This window comes from Lutra lutra, chromosome 13 (genome assembly GCF_902655055.1).
Source record: "Lutra lutra chromosome 13, mLutLut1.2, whole genome shotgun sequence".
Classification (NCBI taxonomy): domain Eukaryota; kingdom Metazoa; phylum Chordata; class Mammalia; order Carnivora; family Mustelidae; genus Lutra; species Lutra lutra.
In genome coordinates this window covers 57256484-57277241 of record NC_062290.1, presented here as the reverse complement: position 1 = coordinate 57277241, position 20758 = coordinate 57256484, and the positions used below count along the sequence as shown (strand labels likewise).

Sequence of the window (20758 nt, the reverse complement as noted above, 5' to 3'; positions counted from 1 at the left end):
GACTCGATCCCAAGACCCTGGGATGATAACCTGAACCAAAGGCAGACACTTAACTGATGGAGCCACCCAGGTGCTCTATTTTATTTTACTTTTTAAAGCGTTATGTGAGGCTTGAACTCACAACTCTGAGATCAGGAGTCACGTGCTGTACCATCTGAGCCAAGCAGGCATCCCCTGAAACAGAATTTTTTTTTTTTAAACTTTAAATTTTTAATTTTTTTATAAACATATAATGTATTTTTATCCCCATGGGTACAGGTCTGTGAATTGCCAGGTTTACACATTTCACAGCACTCACCATAGCACATACCCTCCCCAATGTCCATAACCCCACCCCCCTTTCCCAACCCCCCTCCCCCCAGCAACCCTCAGTTTGTTTTGTAAGATTAAGAGTCATTTATGGTTTGTCTCCCTCCTTCTCCCATCTTGTTTCATTTATTCTTTTCCTACCCCCGCAAACCCCCCATGTTGCATCTCCACTTCCTCATATCAGGGAGATCATATGATAGTTGTCTTTCTCCGATTGACTTATTTCGCTAAGCATGATACCCTCTAGTTCCATCCACGTTGTCGCAAATGGCAAGATTTCATGAAACATAATTCTTAAGGTCCCCCAGCCTTGATCTGCCAGAACTCTTCAGGGTTCTGGTTTGAGGTAGATCTGGACCCTTCAAGGGGTTGGAATCTGACTTTGGCTTTGTTACCTTAGCTTTAGACCTTGGTACTCTTGGTGACAGAATCCTGGACTGAGTGACCACTCAAGGCTTTTCTGGTGATTTCATGACCCACATCAGACTGAGTTTTAGAGTTATTCTCTCAAGGAACAAATGGTATTTTGGTGAAGAGCCTGTTTCATGTGGCTGTGTGAGGTTTAGATGAGAAAATGCAGTGTTTTCATTAGGTTAGGCTGTCGACTGCCACAAAGTCTTAAATTATAGGCCTAGAACCCAGAGGAAACTCATTTTAAAGTTGAGGGTGGGGGCTGTGTCTCTAGATCACAAATCAGTTGCTATACCTGAACACAAAAAGGCATATTTAGGGGCACCTGGATGGCTCAGTCAGTTAAGCATCTACTTTTGGCTCAGGTCATGGTCCCAAGGGCTGGGATCGAGTCTGCAGCCAGTTCCCTACTCAGTTGGGAGCCTGCTTCTCCCTGACTCTGCTCCCCCTGCTTGTGCCCTCTCTCTCTCTCTCATAAATAAATAATATCTTTAAAAAAATAAAGGCATATTTAGAGCCTAGGAAGGAGAGTGTTTTTGGGCTTGGCTGCCTTGGTAATAGATGTATAATTAGGACAACAATCTAGATTCTCAAACATCAAACACCAGATGGTTCCCCGCCCTGTTAGTTCTGGTTCTTAACCCACAGTTGAACAAGTGCTGTGTGGGTCAAGATACATTTGTGGACCCTACTCTACCAGAAACTGTCCCAAGGACAGAAAAGAATGGGACACAACACTTGCCCTCAAGGAGAGGAGGGTCTAATAGAGGGAGTAGGTAGATAGACTGGCCCCTCACCTCAAAGAACTCTAGTGTAGGCTTGTAAAGTTTGTTGTGTTGATTTATAAAGTTTGTAAACTTTACATGGAGTTCGCTCTGGCATGCAGAGCGGGGACCAGTTCATGCCAGGGGCTTAGGGAAAGCTTTGAAGAGGGGACATTTGGTTTGAACTTTGAAGGATTGTTACCTTACCTCTCTCACAAAGGTTTTTGATGTAGCTTTTAAGGATACGTACTGTAAAAAGGACAGATATAAATAAAATCAGAAAAAGAGAAAATGTGACTTAGAAAGTTAAAGACTGGGGAAGAGTTAAAATGTAGATATTCACACCTTGTGGCCCAACATAGTTATTACATCTGTCCCTTTGCAAAAGCCAAAAGTGAAGCACATTCTAAGTATTGTCAGAGAGCAGAAATGTACAGTAGTTCCTGAGTATAGATTGTTTTTCTTAGTACACACTCCTTTTTTTTTATTTATTATTATTATTTTTTTAAAAGATCTTTTTAGAGAGCGAGTGGGAGAGAGATAGAGTGCATGTGCAGGCATGCACACACACGCACGTGAATAGTGGGGGAGGGGGAGACAGGGAGAGAAAGAATCCTCAAGCAGACTCCACACTGAGCGCAGAGCCCAATGCAGGGTAATCTTACAACCGTGAGATGACCTGAGCTGAAATCAAGCCTCAGACACCTAACCGGCTGAGCCACTGGGGTACCCACTCTTAAATACCTTCATGGTGGTGAGAGGGAGGTGGAGGTTAGTGAGTGAACCTGTAAACCACCATTCTCAAAGTATAGTCCAGGGACACATGTCAAAGTTATCTAAAATGCTGTTAAAATGCAGAGTCCTGGACCTCAGTCCCAGAATTACCAAATGGGGCACTCTGGGGAGTAAAAGCCAGGAATCTGCAGTTTCGTGTGCTTTCCCAAATGATTGCTCTTGCACTCCACAGTCTGAACCTCTGCAGTAGAAGGAAACCTCACCAGCATTTTGAAAGCCAGTGCAGTAGCAAATAAGAGGACTTGGCCTTGGGGCGCCTGGCAGGCTCAGTCAGAAGAGCATGCGACTCCTGATCTCAGGGTCGTGAGCCCCATGCTGGGTGAAGAGATTACTAAAACAAATAACTTTAAAAATAAAATTAGAAAGAGTACTTGGCCTTTGTTTGAAGATTTAATGGGGGAGAGAGTAGTGCAAGAAAGGGCAGTTTCACTGACGTGGATGGTTCATTGGTGGCCAGGTCACTTTCAGGTGATATTTTGGAAGACCTACCAAGTGTGGTGGTTCAAGCACATGGCAGGGCCACTTCTAAGCATAGAGAGAGAAGTAACGAATGCCCCTGTTCTCGATTAGTCCAGCTTCCTCTTGGCCACCTGGGCTGTGCTCTGTAGACCTCCTCTGGCAGGCTCTTTTATTTTTTGAGCAAATACTTTGTTTTTTTTTCTGTGCCCCCAAATGCAGGGTTCTGAGACCACAAATGTGCTCTGCTTCCTGTTGAAAAAGTGTTTTCGTCTCTGGGGTCTAATAGTGGCTTAGATGGTAAGTTGACAGAAAGAACAGTGGGTGTTGAAATTGTGTTGAGCGTACAGTATGCTTGAAACATATTGAGTTAGCATTAACCCTACATTATTCCTCTTTTCTGGTCACTGAATTGTATGTTTTGAAATCTTTATTTTGGAAGACCCTTGCTTATTGGGAATGGGACGAAAGATGGGGTTATACTTCCTTTCTTGGTTTATATTTTAAAATAGTTATTGTTTAATTTTAAAGATAGACGCAAAGGTATAAAGAAAAATACCACGAACATCTGGTTTAAGAAATAAATCATTTCCAATACTTGTGAAGCCTTGGTGAGCTAGATTTTAAAATTTGGTAAGTAATGGTTAACATGAGATTTGAGAAGTCCCTTCTGGTGGCTCTCTGTCCCCTGCTCTTACATCAAGTTTCCTGGAAGTGTATCGAAAGCCTCTTAGTTGCTTGTATCATAGTTGTGTGCTGTCCACTCAGGTAAGATTTGCTGGTATACTCTGTGTCCGTGGCAGCCAAGTGGCCACAACTCTTGCCTGATGAGTCCTCTCTGAGAAAAGCTGCTTCTGTGCAAAGGTTTCCTTGACTCTCTTCTCTGGCACCAGAGTGGACACCCCTTCCTTTGTGCCATTTTGGCTGTTCTCAGCACTGTTATCCTCACCCTTGTTTGCTGGTCTCCCTCCCCTCCAGAGCAAAGAACTCTTCTTAACCCAGCTCTGCTGCTGCCTCCCTGGCACCTAGCAGCCTGGCTCTGGGCAGTAGATGGTGCTTCTCAGTTCTAATCTGAGGGGTCACAAGGGGTACCATGAGTTCACGGGCCCACTGCAGACAGCTGTCACCTCAAGCTGGGGGATTTGGTAAGACCTGTCATCCAGTGCCTGTCTGGCCTTCAGAAGATTGGTACAGAGAAAAATGGCCTACCCACATGAGCTCTGTGGTTGAGGGGGAGAGAGCTTGAAGAGGCACTATGTCACACTGTTGGGGCTGAGGCCTGGCCAAGGAAGACATGCTGGCACCCCAACTTGAGGACCACAGAGTTCTGGGTACTGCCTATAGTCTCACAGTTCCCATGTGTTTCAGTTTCATCACCCAGGAAATTTTCCAAAGAAACTTTAGGGCCAGATCCTTGGCTGTCAAGTATGGATTTTTTATAAATTAAAATTAAAATAAATCAATTGAGTCTCAAAATCCACCATGATCATTTCACAAAAGGACATTTTAACATTTAGAGTGAGAAGCACTTGACTTTGGAAGAAAGGGCATTCTGATACATTGGTTACACTTAGCTTAATGAAGAACAGTGTGCATTGTCTTTACTTTTACCGATTCGTGGCAGGCTGGTGAAACATTGTCATGACCCAGCATCAAGTCAGAGATCATATCCTGAGCCACTGGCCGGTCAACTGGGAAGTGGTGACTAGATGTTCCAGCCTGTTTGGCTGAGGACAGAAGAATGAACTAGTGGCTCAGCCAGCATGAAAGTGAGACGGGGAGTCCTTGTTGGCCTGCCTCTAGATGAGCCGGCCTTTGATGGAGGGGCATGTGTGTGTTTGGGTTTGCTGTGCCGGGCAAGGGAGCAGTGGAATTTGTCTGAGTCGAGCTCACACATTGAAGTGATTGAGCGCCTTACACGCAAGGCCGTGACCTGGACTCCCAGCCGAGAGGCCCACGTGGCAGGGCTTTAGCTGGGGGAGCCGGGGACAGGCTCACATCTGCTCAGCTGCTTACGTAACCCTGCTTCCAGCTCCCAGAGCCAAGAAAGCACACAAGCCAGCCCAGCGGGGCCTAGGGCCCATGGTAGCAGATACCATGCGCCGCACAGCAAGGGAGCCTTGGCTCAGTGTGAGGACTGTCATGAAGCCCTCAGCCCTCAGCCTCCTCCCTTTGCTTCTCTTGGAGGCCCCTGGCAGTGACTCTGAGATCTGATAGCAGTTTGCTGTGGTTCTGGGCAGAGCTGGCCACTGCCCTCCTGGAGCCTGAGCTCTCTGGATTTTCTTGTTGGGACAGCGCCAAGCAGGCCATGGAGGGCGGCCTCTGCAGCATGGCAGGGGTGTGCAGGGCCCTCAGGGAGGCCTCTGACTGGCACTGGACCCAGGAAGCATTTGGCTCCAGGTCTGCAGCCCCCGCTGGTTGCTGAGGGCTGACCCAGCTCAGGTGTGAGCCCCAGGGCTCTTGGGGCTGTGGACACGTCAGAGAAAGCAGGTGGGGCACGGATTGCCACGGAGAGCAGGACTGGGGATTGCAGTGCTCTTGGTGTGTCGTAGACATGATGGGGGTTGTGAGAAGGGCCCAGAGAGGACCAGGAATCTGAAAAGAGGCTGTTCAGTAATAAAACCCCACAGGAAGCCTTTAGAGGAGTGATTCCCTTAGACAGCTTTAAATCAGGGTAGTTTTCCCTTAGGTTCTGCCACACCCTCATCAGGGAGCTCCTTGAGGTCAGGAATTGCCGTCCGTCACTCCCCTTCCCCACTGGGCACACAGTCTCACACAGGTGCCCAGGAAGTACTGGGCAGGAAGGGGTGGGAGAGTAGAAGATGGACCACCTAGGTTGTCAGCTCCCAGAATTGATGGACAATGATGTCAGTTGCCGAGGAAACTCTGGAGAACAGGCAGGTTTGGCTATAGATGATGATGGGTGGGGTGTTGAATAAGAGTTCATTTGGTGCTGGTTGGATTCCCATCCCTACAATCTCCAGATGGGAAACCAGTATCCTGAGAGTGGGTGGCACTTGCCCAAAGACCATCCAGCAAGTCACTAGTAGAGCTCAACCAGGGCCCAGGCAGCCTTTCTCCTACCAGGAAACTCTACCTCAGTACTACCATTTTGGAACCCCCCAACAGGCAAAACTAAGATGCTTTCCAGTCCACAGGTGTCTGCTTTCAGGAGGTTGGGCAGACCACTTGTGAATTCCTGTCTTCTGGGTTGGTTTCAGAAGGTATGAGCAAGTCAGTAGGGTGAGAGTCCAGATGCCTCTTGGGTTCCCGAAAATGAAGTTATGTTTAGCAGCATCTTCAGAACTAGAGGTAGGGTGGGGTACAGGGAGTTGGCGGGGGGTTGCAGATGTTGTGGGGCCCTCTGAAGTGAGAAGATGATGATCTTCTTTTCATGTTTTTCACAAGTACACTGGGCTGCAGAGCCTCCCAGAAGCTTTGCTGGGGTCGAGCAGCCCAGGCCTAATGGACCTTATGGGGAAGGGCTACCTCCATGAAAGCCCCAAAGCTCACAAAGATGAGAGGTTCAGCTCCCCATTGTCCAGTCACCTGGGCTCCTTGTGATTTATCTCCTTCCGCAAATTGGCCAAGTCATTCCCCAATGGAGCATCCTGAGATTCCATATTTTTTATGAATTGCCTCACATGATTCTGACAGATGGGTTTGAGAAAAACTGGTTCAGGTGACCTCTTACTTAGTCCTGGAGCATAGTACCTACTCACCTGAGGGCATCCTGAGGAGTTGGAACTGGGTCAGTTGTGTGAGGGACTGATGTATGAGGCCTCTGTGCCCCCGCACCAGGACGTCTGCTTTCTGAGCTCTGGTAATGAAGGGAGCAAAAGGATGAAGGCAGACTGGGGCTTATTATTAATTTGAAGATTCCGGTCTGTCTTGAAATGCAAAAGTTTGTTGTTAGAAGAAAGAAGGAAGGGCATTTCTGGCAAGGAGACAAGTATGGATGTAGGCATGGTTTATTGGAATGGGGATGGAAGTAGAGCTGACTGAAGGGCCTTGTTGCCAAACTGAGAGGTTTAGCCTTCCTTGTCAAAGACTGCAGGGCCCAGGGCCCATGAGCCATCAGAGTTTTTTGTTTGTTTGTTTGGTTGGTTTGTTTTGTTTTTGTAAGCAGGAAAGTGATATGATCAGATCTGCATCTCAGAAGAAAATAAATGGGTGGGAATGGGTCTAGTGATGGTGGAACTGAGTCAGCATTGGAGGGAGGGAAGGTGTAAGAAGTACCAGAGGATGCTGAGGAGAAGGAAATGGGGAGTCTGCACCTGCTGACAATCAAGAGGAGCAAGAATCACAACTTTTTTTTCTGGGGCTCGTTTCAAGAGGGTGAGTGATTTCTGGGCACAAGGGTGCTTGGAGCATCACATGTTACTGATGAACAAATAGGGCAAAGGAGTGATGTGTGGTGGGCCTCGGGTGGATCTCACCAGCATGTTTCAGGCATGCTTGCTCCCAGTGTGTGGTCAGCATTCCCACCTCTATTCTGTAGTTGCCTTTGTTCTCATGGCTAGTTGGCTTCACAGGTCAATCTCGTTACACTAGAGTAACAGTTCTCAAAATGTGTTCCCTGTTCGAGTGGTTCTATGGCCAAATAAGTTTGGGAAATGGTGGGTTATATAAAGTGAAGGGGGTTTCTTGACTGCACAACTTTTCAGAGCCTTTGGTGTGCCTTAAGATTGAGTATGCTTATTTGACCCGGTGACATGTTCTTCCATTGAGCATCTTACTGGAATTATTGTTTCCTGGAACCTGGTTGGAGAAAGTCTGGCCTACAGGGAATACTGGGGCTCTGGGTTTGAGTTTTTTTGTTTTTTGTTTTTTGTATTTTTAGATTTTATTTATTTATTTGAGAGAGAGAACACGAACATGGCGGGGAGGGACAGAGGCAGAGGGAGAGGAAGCATTCTCCTGCTGAGCAGGGAGCCTAACTCACAGCTCAACCCCAGGACCTCAGGATCATAACCTGAGCCAAAGGCGGATGCCTAATCACCCAGGTGCCCTGGGTTTGAGTATTGACTCTGTCCCCGGTTTCCTGTGTATTCCTGGGCCTGTCAAATTTTCCCTGCCCTCCACTGTGCATGCCACAAGAGGGTCAGTCCCCAGCTGAGGAGCAGAGTCCTCTCCTAGCTCCACTTTAGAAACAAGGATTACCATGTCTGTATCTGTATATAGACCTTGGCCTCTCCCACTACTACTACCCTATCACTACCTCAGAATACACCATCCACATCATCAATTTTTCTTCTAAGTCAAGAGTTCTCTTACTAATTTACTTCTCTCATCTGGAACCGTATTCTTCCAAGATAGAAACTTGGTGGTCCTCTCCAACTTTCTCTCCCTTTCTCATCTCCTTTGTTATTCTACCACCAATACTTACTACTAAGCCTCTTTCTTTGGTGTTCTTTTCAGCTGTTTCTCATCATCCTATAGTCTGCTCTGGGTCTCAGTTCCTCCAGTCCCTACCCCTGGAGTTTTTTTAAATATGTGCATCAGGTGTCTTCCTGTGACATGGGTTCCTCATACTACTCCTTGCTACCTTCCGATTTGAGGCTGATTTCCACAACACCATCCTCCCTGACACACATACACAGACACACACACACACCTTTTCCCAACTAGACTAGGTTCAGAGAATTGATGGACATCATTTGTGCAAGACCACACAGCTGGGAGGTAGCAAAGTTAGATCTCCACCTCAGGATTTCTGAGAAAGTGCTTTCTCATCCATTTTATGATCCTTAAAACAACCTTTCAGGAAGTCTGAGCAGCAGCCACTCCCTTTCCAGTTAGAGCTGAGAAACCTAGAATCTCAGGGGAGTGGGTCCTGGGCAGGGGTGTGCTTCATAGGGTGACCAGCTGTCCAGCTTTGCCTGGGCCTAAGGGGTTTCCTGGGATGGTTGGTTGTCCTAGTGCTGGACATAAGTGCCTTTTTCGTAGCCACACTGCCTCCCAGGAGGATATGTTTCCTGAGGCTGTGGCCTGGGGGAACACTGTAGCCTGCTAACTTCTCCTTCCTTCCACCTCTGTAGTCGGCCCCATGGTGATCGAGTTTAACATACCTGTGGACCTGAAGCTTGTGGAGAAACAGAACCCAGAGGTGAAGGTGGGCGGCCGCTATACCCCCAAGAACTGCATCTCTCCCCACAAAGTGGCCATCGTTATTCCATTCCGTAACCGGCAGGAACACCTCAAGTACTGGCTGTATTACTTGCACCCAATCCTACAGCGTCAGCAGTTAGACTACGGCATCTATGTTATCAACCAGGTGAGGTCTGGGAAGACGGAGTGAGGGAGGGAGTATGTGAGTAATGAGGGGTGAGAGAAAGAATCCGATACTAGAAGTGTAACATTTTATAACCCCGCCAGCCTCACCTCCTTAGGCAATGCAGATAAACCAGATACCATACAACTTGCTTGTCCCTGTCTGCTCTTTGGGCAAGGGTATTTGCTTGCTGGGGTATTTTGTTTTCTTTTTGCTGCAAGTGCACTTCCAGCAAAATTGAGAGAAACAACAATCCTCATTCTCCCAAAGTAGAGCATTGATTATTTCCCATCCTTGGGTAGTTGTGTATTTTCCTTAAAAAAAAAAAAAAAAAAAAAAAGATAAAAACACTCATTTAAATGTCAGAGTTTTAGGCAGCTTCGAAATTATCTAGTCTAACGTATCTTCTGGGACACCTGCTGGAGATATCACCCTTAGATCAGGCCTGAATGCCAGCCCCCAGCAAAATGGCTGGGGAAATCGAATTTTTAGGCCACTGAGCATCATGTGCACTGGGCTGGGTCTGAGAAAAGAGAGCTGCTCACTGCATGTCTGATTTGTGTGTGTTGAGCTTAGCCATGCTTAGGAAACTAATGTGGAAGACATGTTAGCCTTTATCAGCATGACCTGGAGAATCAGATTGATCTAGAATGTAGTTTTTAAAAAATAACTTTGCTGATTTCCAGTTTGTTTGAGAAGCACTATTATTTTTCTAGAAGTGTAACTTTGGTGTTTTGAGTTTATTATAAATACCTAAATTCATGATTTTATAACTTACTAGGTGGAATAACACATTTACCCTGTCTGTATACTAAAGTTCATTGAAATTCATCTGAAGAGGACAGTATACCCATTCTAAAAGACTTACTGTCCATTTCAAGATAAATTCTGGAGCTGCTTGAGGTAGTAAAAGTGTTGGTAGTTGACAGCTTCCGTCAAAGTAGAGGGCTTTTGTTTGCCTTCCTGGGACCAGAGGGAAGTTAGAAATAGCAGTGTGTCCATTGACCATTTCCGAGCACTGCCATGACATTGTGCTGCAGAGAGAGTCTAAAGAAGTAAGGTCCTGCCCAGTTCTATCTGTCTAGAAGCTTCCTTCCCCACAGTGGCAAGTGGGACCCTTCTAGGGAATAATTTGTTAACAGTCCCAAATAGTATGTGATTGGATGGTGGCTGCCAAATGCTTTGGAAACTCAGAGGAAGGCAAGTGAGTGACCTGGAAGAACCAGGGTATCAGACTACATTCTAAGGCCTGGAGGGACACCTGGGCATCTCAGCTGGAGCCAGTGAACAGGAGCTTTAATGCAGAAAGAAGTTATGCATATTCCCAGAGATAAAGTTGACCACAGGGATAGGAAAGCAGAAGAGGTGATAGGGCCAGGTGTAGGAGCTGAGTCTGTCAGGTAGGAAAGAGCAGAACAGCCCTGCTAAAAGGGAACTGAAGTTCAAGGTGGGGGAGTAGGTGGCAGGCAAACCCCTCAAGGCTCTTTAAGTCCCCTGACCAAATGGGCCATAGACCAAGGCCCTGAGAAAATCTGCAGGCAAGACAGCCAGACAGTTGTGGATCATCTTAGAAGAATACTTGAGAATGTGAGAGAGAATAGGTAAATGCCCTATAAAATCCAAGCCACTTCAATCCAACCAGTATTTGTTCAAGAAAACCCCTATCATCAAGGAACATTTATCTGATGCCAATGAACACATGTTGATCGTGGCAAGATTCAGAAACATTATTAAAGCAATGGCAGTGAGTGCCTAGAAGAGGAAGCCATCATTGCCAGGAGCCAGTAGGGATCACCAAAAATAAGCCAAGCCAGCTGCATTGCCTTCCTCTCTTCGACGGTTACTATACCAGTAGATGACTGACAAACTGTAGACAACAGTGTTATCAGGGCTTACTACACAAAGCATCTGATGGCCTCCCCCAATCTGCGTGCACACAAGGTGGACAACTGTGGGCTAGAGAGCATATAAATTAGATTAAAATATATACTTGAGTAAGGAGGGTAAAAGAATTCGTGGTGATGCTGAGTTTTTTAATTTAGGTGACCCAGATCAAGGAAGACTGGAGGGAAGGATGCTAAGGTAGAGATAGGTTGTATTTTAGGAGAATGGAAGACTTCCCCATTTAATTATAAAATCAAAACAAATATTGGACCAGTGAAATTTAGCCATGTTCCTAAATTCCTATGACAGAATTTGTAAAGATGTTTCCCAGGTTTTACACAACAGGTTTCTGAAAATGTTATACCAGCTAGATGCTCCTGCCTGCCCCAGTCCAAGCTGGCGGAACCACCAAGCAAGCCGGCTTGGCCGGTGGCACTGCTGTGCTGGCTCACACCGGCCACTGCGTAAGACCGGGCTTCTTCCAAGGTGCGCTTTCTGCAATGGAGCTCTGAGGCCACGGGCATTTGAGAAATGCTAGATGGAACAATGGGAAGCAGGCCTCCTTCCTGCAGAACCTTTAGTGTCCTGGTGTCTGTTACAGCCTCCAAAGCTACTCAGCACCCGGTGTTTTCTGAGCTCGGCTGGCTGGAGATCTGTTTTCCAAGAACCGTCTCAAGCAATGAATGTTCTTTGAATTACACTTTGGGGAAAGCAGGCCTAAACCAATACCTCCCTCCTTCCCCCCAACCCTATCCCCCCACCCCGCCTACCTCTTTACTTCCCTAGGAACTGAGACCACCACCCCCCAGTCTCTTCCCACTTGCAGTTTAACGTTGGAAATATTTTATTTTTAGCTTTCCAAACGTATTTACATCTTCTTTCCCTTCTAGTCTTTTCAGTATCATTATCTCACCACCCCCCTTCCATGTCTTTTTTGCTTCTCCATCTTTTCCTTCTTTTCTAAAGGTTAACTTTCCACCTTAGGAAAATCTTTTCCTCCTTATCTCTCTCTCCCCCAGCTAATCTTATTTATTCTGCTCCAACTCTACCCTGATGATTTCTTTGGGAAAGTATGATCTGACTTCCAGATAACTGAATCATGAAGAAATTTGCTCCGCCTTTCTGGTAAAGAAAATCATCTGTATGATATCTGTAAAGTGCATGTAATAAAGTGGTGAGAGGAAACCTAATCCTTGAAAAGATGCAGAAGAAGAAACATTTGGAGCATGCCCCACCTACAAATTAGGAATTTCCTCTGTTCTCTTTTGCTGTTATATAAAGAGGAAGAAAGGGAATTGGTAGCATCTGGCTTTGACCTTCCTGTAAATAGGCATTCAAGCCTCCCGTCATCTCCCTGCCTCAAACACCCTGCCTGCCCCTTTTAAGATGAGAGAGAAAGAATGCTTGAAGTAGGAGGGGCCTCTGAGAGATCCATCCCAAAGGTTCTCAAACAGGTTTTGGAGAACAGAACCTCCTGCCCCATGGAAATGCTATGCAGTCCCCCCAGCAACAGCAGATCACCGTGGCGGCTGTTCTACGTGAACTGGAGACAGTGTTCCCATTCTGAACCCCACACCTCCCCCCTTTCCCTTCAGTCTTTGGTGGGATCTGCCTGGTCCCCCGAGGCCAGGTAGTATGAAAACATCTACTCTCTTGTACCCCTGAGGAAACAAGGCTCAGAGAGGGGAAAGGAGCAGTAGGAGGTCACATACATGACAAGAAGGCTGCAGCTCCAGCCCAGTCCCTGTCACCTAGTGCCCTCTCACTGCACCTGCACTCACTCTGTCCTTTGGGCCATCTGGTCCCTTCCTCAGTCTTTCTCCCAGCTGGGTAGAAGGGCTGGGGGTGAGCTTCAGGTTTGGATTGCCTGGGTTCCAGTTCTGCCACTTCCCCACGCTGTGACCACAGACTCAAATTCTTCAGACCTCTGTTTCCTTGTTGGCAGGAGGGAGAGGTTTTGGTATTTGCACGTGGGACCTATAAAGCACCTGGTACAGGGCAAACCCTCAGTAAACACTAACTGTTATTGCTATGATTTGCGTTCCTTCTCCCCTCTTACCCCTCCTTTCTTCCTGTTTCCTTGCCCAGTGCTTTAGTGATGAACTCTTTACTGCTCTCCCTGCCTCCTGCTTCACCTCTACTGAGTACCAGCCTCAAGACCCTCCCTCCCATTTGTATGGGCTCCAGGGGTCAGAGGATAGTGGGTATTCACAGGAAACAGAATCTCAGGGAGCTTGGGGACTATGTCAAACCCAGCAGCTTCTTCTGAGTAGGGTTGCCAAGTAGGTTTGTGTTTAAGGTCCGCACACAGAAGTGAGGTTCCATGGGCTTCTGTGGCCCCTACTGGTATCCATGTTAACCACTCCCTTTTGGTTTAGGCCCCTCCAATTACCATAACAATTTGCATCTCACAGTAAGTGGGGTGGAGGGGAGCGGGGAAGCCTTTACCAGCTGAAATTGCTGTCTGTCCTCTGGTCTCCACCTCTCCTCCTGCCCTGACCTCTCAGTTTTCGAGCCTCCCATTAGGGTTCTGGCCTGTCTGCTCTCTTGGAGCCAAGGGTGCTGCTTGGTGGCACCGATGTCCTGCCTGCAGTCCGACCCCAGGGCTTTGGTGCAGAGGTGGACGCCAAGATGTCATAGCAGATGGGGGAGGGGTCCTATAACTCCTCAAACTTTAACCAAGGAAAGGAAACTACAAAACCACCTACAGTGAAAGAAAGGCAGGTTACCACCTGGTAGTAAAAGCCATATATATGAAATAGAGGATGTTTGTGAGGTTAACCAGCATAAAAATTACCAAACAGGTGAGGAATGGAGGCCCAGCTGGTCAGGTAGGTTTGTCATAACTGTGCAGCCCTTTGTCCTGAGTCAGGGGCCAGGACTGGTATGTCCGATTCTGTGTATCCTCTAGTGCTTCTGATCTTACTCAGCTGTCTAAGATCTTTCTAGTTCTGACCATGTTACCCTTTAAGCCCTTCACTGTGTCCCCACTGCCTACAGCCAAGGGTCCAAAGTGCCAAGCTTGGCATCTGAGACCATCTAAGTCCCCCCATGACCTATCTCTAGCTACTTCCTCCTCCACCCTCCTTTAGACACACTTGACACCACAGACTCTGGACTCCCTGTCTTCACTGTGTTCCCCTCCTTGTGCCTTTGCTTATGCGGCCCACTCTGCTCTGTGTGCCTGTCCTTCCTCTTTCTAGCCACTATTTAACCCCCACCCCCACCTTAGTTAGCTCTGTGAGGCCTTGGAATGGAGCCAGCTTCTCCTCCCCACTGTTCCCAGGCCACTCAGTGCTTTCTAGTGAGGGGTGAGGAGGGATTCTATGTGTGCATGCTCTCCCTGGCCTGCAGCCTCTAGACCCCAGGCCCATTAGGTCTGATTTCCCTCTGCCTCCCTGACGCCATAGCTCCATGCACAGTCCAGTGCTCAGTTAGGGTTTGGAGCTAGCAGCTGCTCCCTGGGACTCCTGCCCATTTACTGAACACCCATCCTCAGGACCCCTTGCTCCTGGTTCTCTGGTGAGGTCTGTTCCTCTTGGAAGTGAAACCTCCTTTCCCAGTCAGGGCAGGTCATGAGCCTCGGGAACCAACCTGCACAGCCCTTCCCCAGGCCTCCCTCCAAGGCTTCCTCCTTGCTGACCAGAGCAGGCTGCCTGGGACATTGCCTCAGGGTAACCTTGCTTTTCAGGAAAAATGCAGAGAACCTACTTTATCCCTGTGGTTATTGATGGTCGTAGACTTTTATGGTCCTTTGGACTGAACCTCTTTCATGGTCTCACTTTGAATTTTGACCCTACCAGCCCCCCAGTAAGGCAGAGGGGTACTCATTGTTTCCGCTGAGAGAAAGCTTACGAAGGTAAGCAGCTTGCTCGGGGACCCATGATGGCTGGGTGGCGGAGCTGGGATTTGTACAGCGATGACCTGAGGCCTAAGGAATGCCTTGCTTTGCCACATTCAGTCCTGAACACAGACATTCCCCTCACTGGGAAACAGCTCCATATCCATCTGGCAACACCATCTTGAGTCCCAGTGGGTTGTGAGAGGTGAGTAGCAGCTTTGGAGTAACAGTCTCAAGCCCCCGTGGGAGGCTTGCCCAGTTGTCATGCCCGACAGGTAAATCTTGGTCTGAAAGCCTCAGGGTGCAGCAGAGGGGGCCCTGCCTGAGGGTTCTTAGGCTTTGGAATTTTTTTTACCTCTTCCTTTTTGTCTGTGCACTGTTGTGAGGTAGTTCCAGGCTGCTTGTCTGGAACCCAGTATGGCCAGCTTTGGAGACAGCCTGTTATACCCTCTATGAGTGAGAGTAATGAGTGAGAGTCACCACACGTCAACAACTTACCTCTGTCACTGGGCCAAGTAGCTGGTTCCTACAGGAGGCCAAGATGAGTTAGACTGAATCAGACTCATGGGTCCTCCCACTGTGGAGAAGGACAACAGCCCAGGCCTATGGCCCCCACTGGTTTGGTTTCTGTGTTGATCTTGTCTATTCACCATCCCCTCCCCGCCACCCATCCCTGCCTTCCATTTTTCTCCTGAAGCTGTCAGCACCCAGATTGATGTGCGCAGGAATGGGGCTTGGGAGTGGTAGGGCCAGTCCTATCCTGCAGCACCCCTTTCCTTGAGCACTGGGACCTTCTGGATCCTGGGGGCCCAGGAGCATTATGGGAAGACTGGGAGTGTCTGTCCCACCAGAGTTCGTGTGCTGTCCAGTGACTGGTCATTTCCTTTGCTGTGTGTTTTCCTCTCTCCCCATCTGTGGCTTGGTCCATTCTCCTGGGGAGTGTGGCAGAGCACTTACAGGTACTTACAGACTTGTGAATTGCCTCCCTGGACATTGTTCTGGGAAACGTCATTTTCGCTCTGCCCCTGTGATGTCATGACAGGGAGTGACAGCTTCTTAGGAATTTGCCTTTGCCCTGGAACAAGAGGGGTCAGAATGCCACCCCCATCCTTTCTTCATAGCCTTGACATTGCCTCTCTTCCTTACCTCTCTCCCTTGCATCCATCCTGTCTCTTCTCTTTTTTTTTTTTTTTTCTCTCGTTCTAGTGGGGCCCTTTTGCTTTTACTTGTTAATCCTGTTTGTAGCAAAGCAAGCTGAAGGAGGAGCCTCCTCTCTGTGATCTGCTTCTTACTCTCCACCTACCTCCTCTTCTGTGCCCTCCACCTCCTAGAGAGAGAGAGAGAAAGAGAAAGAGAGGAGTGCCGGCCTAACTCCTGCTGTGACTGCTGCCGCTGTCGCCACCACTGCTGCCACCCTGGTAATGTCCACATGCCCCAAATCAAACCCGAGCCCGGGCCCTGGGGTCTCCAGGCAAGGTCATAGTCTCTGTGGGCTCGCTCGGAAATGCTGAGGTCGCTGGAAGCCAGCCTGTTGTGCAGAGGTCTGAGATGCTTTGCCTTAAATTAAGCAACAATTGAGCTCATGCTGTTTGTGTATATCCTTTTGTGTCCTGCATTTTTCTTCAACTCTGTGTCATCAGCATCTTCCCATGTTCTCTCATAGCCTCATAATCTCCACTGTCTGCACTCCCCTAGCCGGTGAGCGTGTGGGTCTACCGTAAGGAGCTTAGCTGTTCCTCTGCTACAAGGCATTTAGATAATTCCCACCTTCTCCCTGGTGTCAGTTCCGTGCCTGCTTGCTTCCGCATTTAGAATCTTTTCTCCAGGCTAGATATTCTGACTCGGAATTACGGGTTCAGAAGCACTTTAAATAGGTGTATAGGCCTTCATATAAATGGTCAAGTTCCTTTAAGCCCTTTATTTTCTAAAATGTTTTCCTGAAGAAAGATCTCAGGGCCTCAGATCCAGGGAAGGAGGAGGACATCCTACTATGGCTTCTGTGGAGCTGGGGTTTAAAAACTCCATTCTCTGCTCCCTTTACACCCAGAACCCCTTTTGGACTGTGCTATCCGCTCAGTTCTCTCTGAAGGCAACCTAGGGCTTCTGACCTGTGTTCTAGTCCAGTGGGGGGGCATGGATGTGCTTATTCTTGCCCTGAAGGGCCTCATTTCCTTTACTCCCTGGATGAAGAGCTGAAGTCTCAGATCCGGGTCTTGTTGAGAGCCTTTTCCCAGCTCGAGGCTACTGTATTATTATGGTTAAGAGCCGAGGCCCAACTGCTGTGAAATCATGGGTGAGTGGATATTAGCCTTCCACAAGCTCAGCATTTGTATAATCCCAGCAATTCTCCAGGGATCACCTCCCAGCCAGCCTGTCTACTGCCCTGGGTTCCACACATAGGCCCGCGTGTCAGTCCCGCCACAGGACAGCCCAGCGAGAGCTTTCTCTGCTTTCCTGCCACCCACTCGGCCGAAGCCTTTTCTCTTAGTGTCTGATTGGGCACAGAAAAGCATGCAAGGGGAGTTTCAGCAAGCATTTCCACTGACTGTAGACCTGCCTCCATATCTGTGGGTTTGAGAGCCTGTGGGTTATTATGGGTGTTGAGAAGGCATGTGTGTGTGTCTTTGTGTGTCTTTGTGATGGGCCAGGGCATGTGTATGGGAACAAAATTGTCTCTCCCATCACAGAGATTCTGATTCATTGAGTCTTGGCTTTGGCTTACTGTTTCCAACCTCATTGTTGCTGTGTCTTTTGGTGAAGGGACCAGGTATGGTCAGACCCCAAGCTCTCTTGGTTGGGGCAAATGTCTACTGGTATATACACATGGGCCTAAAATCCAGGGAGGGCAGGGTGGTTTAACCAATCCTTTAGAGACCGTTAGAACTTAGTTACGGGAGGCCTTGGTCTTCTGCAGTTGATCATGTGTCTTGTAATAAGGAGAAGGCCACTCTTGCTTTAGCCATAGTCAGGATTTGTCTGGGGATTAGACCAGACTCTTGTACCCATTCTAAAAGTCTTGCTTGTGGGTACAGTGTACATGCCCAGGGTGCAGGTGAGGCATGAAATGGGAATGGCCCTTGTGTTAGCCCTTGGAGGAAGGCGTTCTCTACCTGCCCGCCATGACTGCCTACTCTCTATCTCATATGAATCATATTCATGTGATTCTAGCTGCCTAGCAGCGGCTTCCGAGCGGATCTCCCTACCTATAGTTGTGGGGTAAGGCAGAAGGCCCTGCTTGACATGTAAAAGCCTAATCTTCATTTAAAATCTTCAAGGGCTCCCGTGGCCTAAATTAAAGACAAAGCCTGAGTACTTTAGCAGAGTTCCCAGCCTTCCCCTCCCCGGCGGGATTTGGTCCACATTCACCCTCATGTCTTATTCTGGCTTTCCCATTCTGTATTTCTTTTCGCTTCTTGAATGGTTCTTTTTTTCCTCACAGCCTTTACAAATGCTGCTTTCTCTTCTAGGAGCACTCTTCCCATGCCTTTCCAGTCCCCTAGGATTTGATCAGTGTCTTCATCTCCATATCACCCCATTATAATTGCCTGTTTAAGTCGGAACTACTCAGAACTAGGACTGTGTCTTTTCCTTTTCTTAGCCCTATAGCTAAGCCTGAAGCAGACACCCAATAAATGACAAGAGTGAATATATGAGATAGAGGGAGAAGTATGATCTTTGGTCCTCCTCTGTCTTTGGAGCTGGGTTTTTTCTTTTTTCTTAACTTTTTTTTTCCTTTCTGCTAATCCCCTTATTGAAATATAATTATATACCATGAGATTTGCCATTTAAAGTACATAATCCAGTGGTTTTTGGTATATTTGGGAACTGTGTGCCCATCTCCAATATCAATTTTAGAATATTTTCATTGCACCAAAAATAAACCTGGCATTTCTTAGCTTCTACATCCCTTCATTGCACCCGGCCCTAGGCAACCACTAATATACTTTTTGTCTCTACGGATTTGCCTGTTCCGGGCATTTTGTGTAAATGAAATCATGCTTTATGTAGTCCTTCGTGACTGGCTTCTTTTTTTTTTTTTTTTTTAAAGATTTTTTTATTTTATTTTATTTTTTATTTATTTATTTATTTGTTTGTTTGTTTGTTTGTTTGTCAGAGAGAGAGAGGGAGAGAGAGCAAGCACGGGCAGACAGAATGGCAGGCAGAGGCAGAGGGAGAAGCAGGCTCCCCGATGAGCAAGGAGCCTGATGTGGGACTCAATCCCAGGATGCTGGGATCATGACCTGAGCCGAAGGCAGCTGCTTAACCAACTGAGCCACCCAGGCGTCCCCGTGACTGGATTCTTTAGCTTAACATGATGTGTTCAAGGTTTGGCCATGTAATAGCCTGTATCAGCATTCATTCTTTTTTATTGCTGAATAACATTGCATTGTAGGGATATACCACATTTTATTTATCCGTGTATTAGCTGGCAGACATTTGGGTTGTTTCTACTTTTTATCTACTTTGAATAATGCTGTTATGAATGTTGTGGACAAGTTTTTGTGTGGACATAAGTTTTCATTTCTCTTAGGTAAATTCCTAGGAATGGAATCACTGGATCATGTGGTAACTCTTTGTTTATCCACCTGAGGAGCTGCCAGACTTTTTTCTAAGATGGCTGCACGATTTCCCATTCCCACCAGCAGTGCATAAGGGTTCCGTTTTCAATGGACATACCACTTGCTCTCTCCTTAGTATAAATGAGGGCTCTAGAGAAAGGTTTTAACAGTCTTAGAGCAGGTTGCTTCTGGTGCTTCTTAGGACATTTGTCCCTGCCATCCAGATCTGCCAGAAGGGCCGTGGGTTCGTTTCATGAGGTGTCTGAAGGCAGTCTCTTCCTCCGCTCCTCTCCCTGAGGAGCTTGCCCTCTCCAGCATTGTTAGCTTTGCTTGACTGACTGTTAATACCCATCTTTAGGGATAGGCCTGGTCCTAAAAGTTTTACAGGTTTTTCTGAGAGCTTTGATCAGTGAGACAGCTTCTCTGTCCAGCTGTGGGAATGTCATACCATTTTTGTCCTTTCTTCTTTCTTCCTATCCTCTCCTTCTGTTATGAGGAGCCAGTTGCTCTTGAAAGAAGAAATATGTATAACTCTTATCTACCAAAGTAAGATGAAACCTGCACTAAAAAGCTTGGCTTTTCAGAGGGACCCCTGCTCTCAGAGCTCCAGTTCCTTTTCATGTGTGACTGGGTCCCAAGCATATCATACCTCTAAAGGTCTTAGACTTTCTCCTACTATAGAAATTCTCATTTTGTGAGCCACAGGCTAACGTACTTGAGCCCTAATCCTTTTTAGAACCCCTTCTCCTCCCCTTCCCCACCCTGCCCCACCCAATCAGAGAAGCAGGATTTGGAAAGGTTCTTGAAGCTGATTGGGAAAGGCACACACAAATGATGGAGAAGTCTCCGTGTTGGATTTCTGGAAGACAATTTGAAAGATCTGTTCAAGATGGATGGGAAGACTTACTCCTGTAATAATGATAGTAGCTGACATTTGTTGCCAGACAGTGTGCAAAGGCCTTTTCATGCATTGTCTCATCTAATAAAACCCACCTGTTGTCATCCAAATAACGAGATGAGGAAATGGAGACCTAGAGGTGTGGTTAACCCAAAGTCACATAGCTAAGAAGCCAAGAAGCTGGCATTCCTGGGATAAAAACACATGTGTCAGAAAGAAAAAAAAAAAAAAATGCCTGTGTCAGTCTCCACAGCTATGTCTTTGGCTTGGCTGGACAGTAGTGGTGCTTGATCAATATTTACCTGAGGGTAGGAAGCAGAAGACACACTGGATGCATGTGCCCATTGAGGAGAGGCAGGAATGAGGGCTGGGTGTCTTTCCACCCCCACCCCCACCCCCCACCCCCGAGGAATGAACCCCTCCTATTAGTGTTGGGGGTTGGAAGGCTTGCCAGGGCCTGTCTTTCTTATCAAGAAGGTTACCCAAGATGTTACACCATTTCACCCAGAGAAGCCAAGAGTTGACTTTCTATAATCCCAGGGGAGGAAGGGGAAGACACATACTTTA

General features: G+C 47.4%; 1 protein-coding gene across 1 annotated transcript in view; it reads left to right on the top strand.

Annotated features, from left to right (window-relative positions):
• The window catches only part of B4GALT1 (beta-1,4-galactosyltransferase 1), a 53156-nt gene that overhangs the window by 21480 nt on the left and 10918 nt on the right, over positions 1-20758 (top strand). The window contains exon 2 of the mRNA XM_047700487.1: positions 8777-9012. Within this exon, the coding sequence (XP_047556443.1) occupies positions 8777-9012 (236 nt within the window). The remainder of the gene's footprint in view (positions 1-8776; positions 9013-20758) is intronic.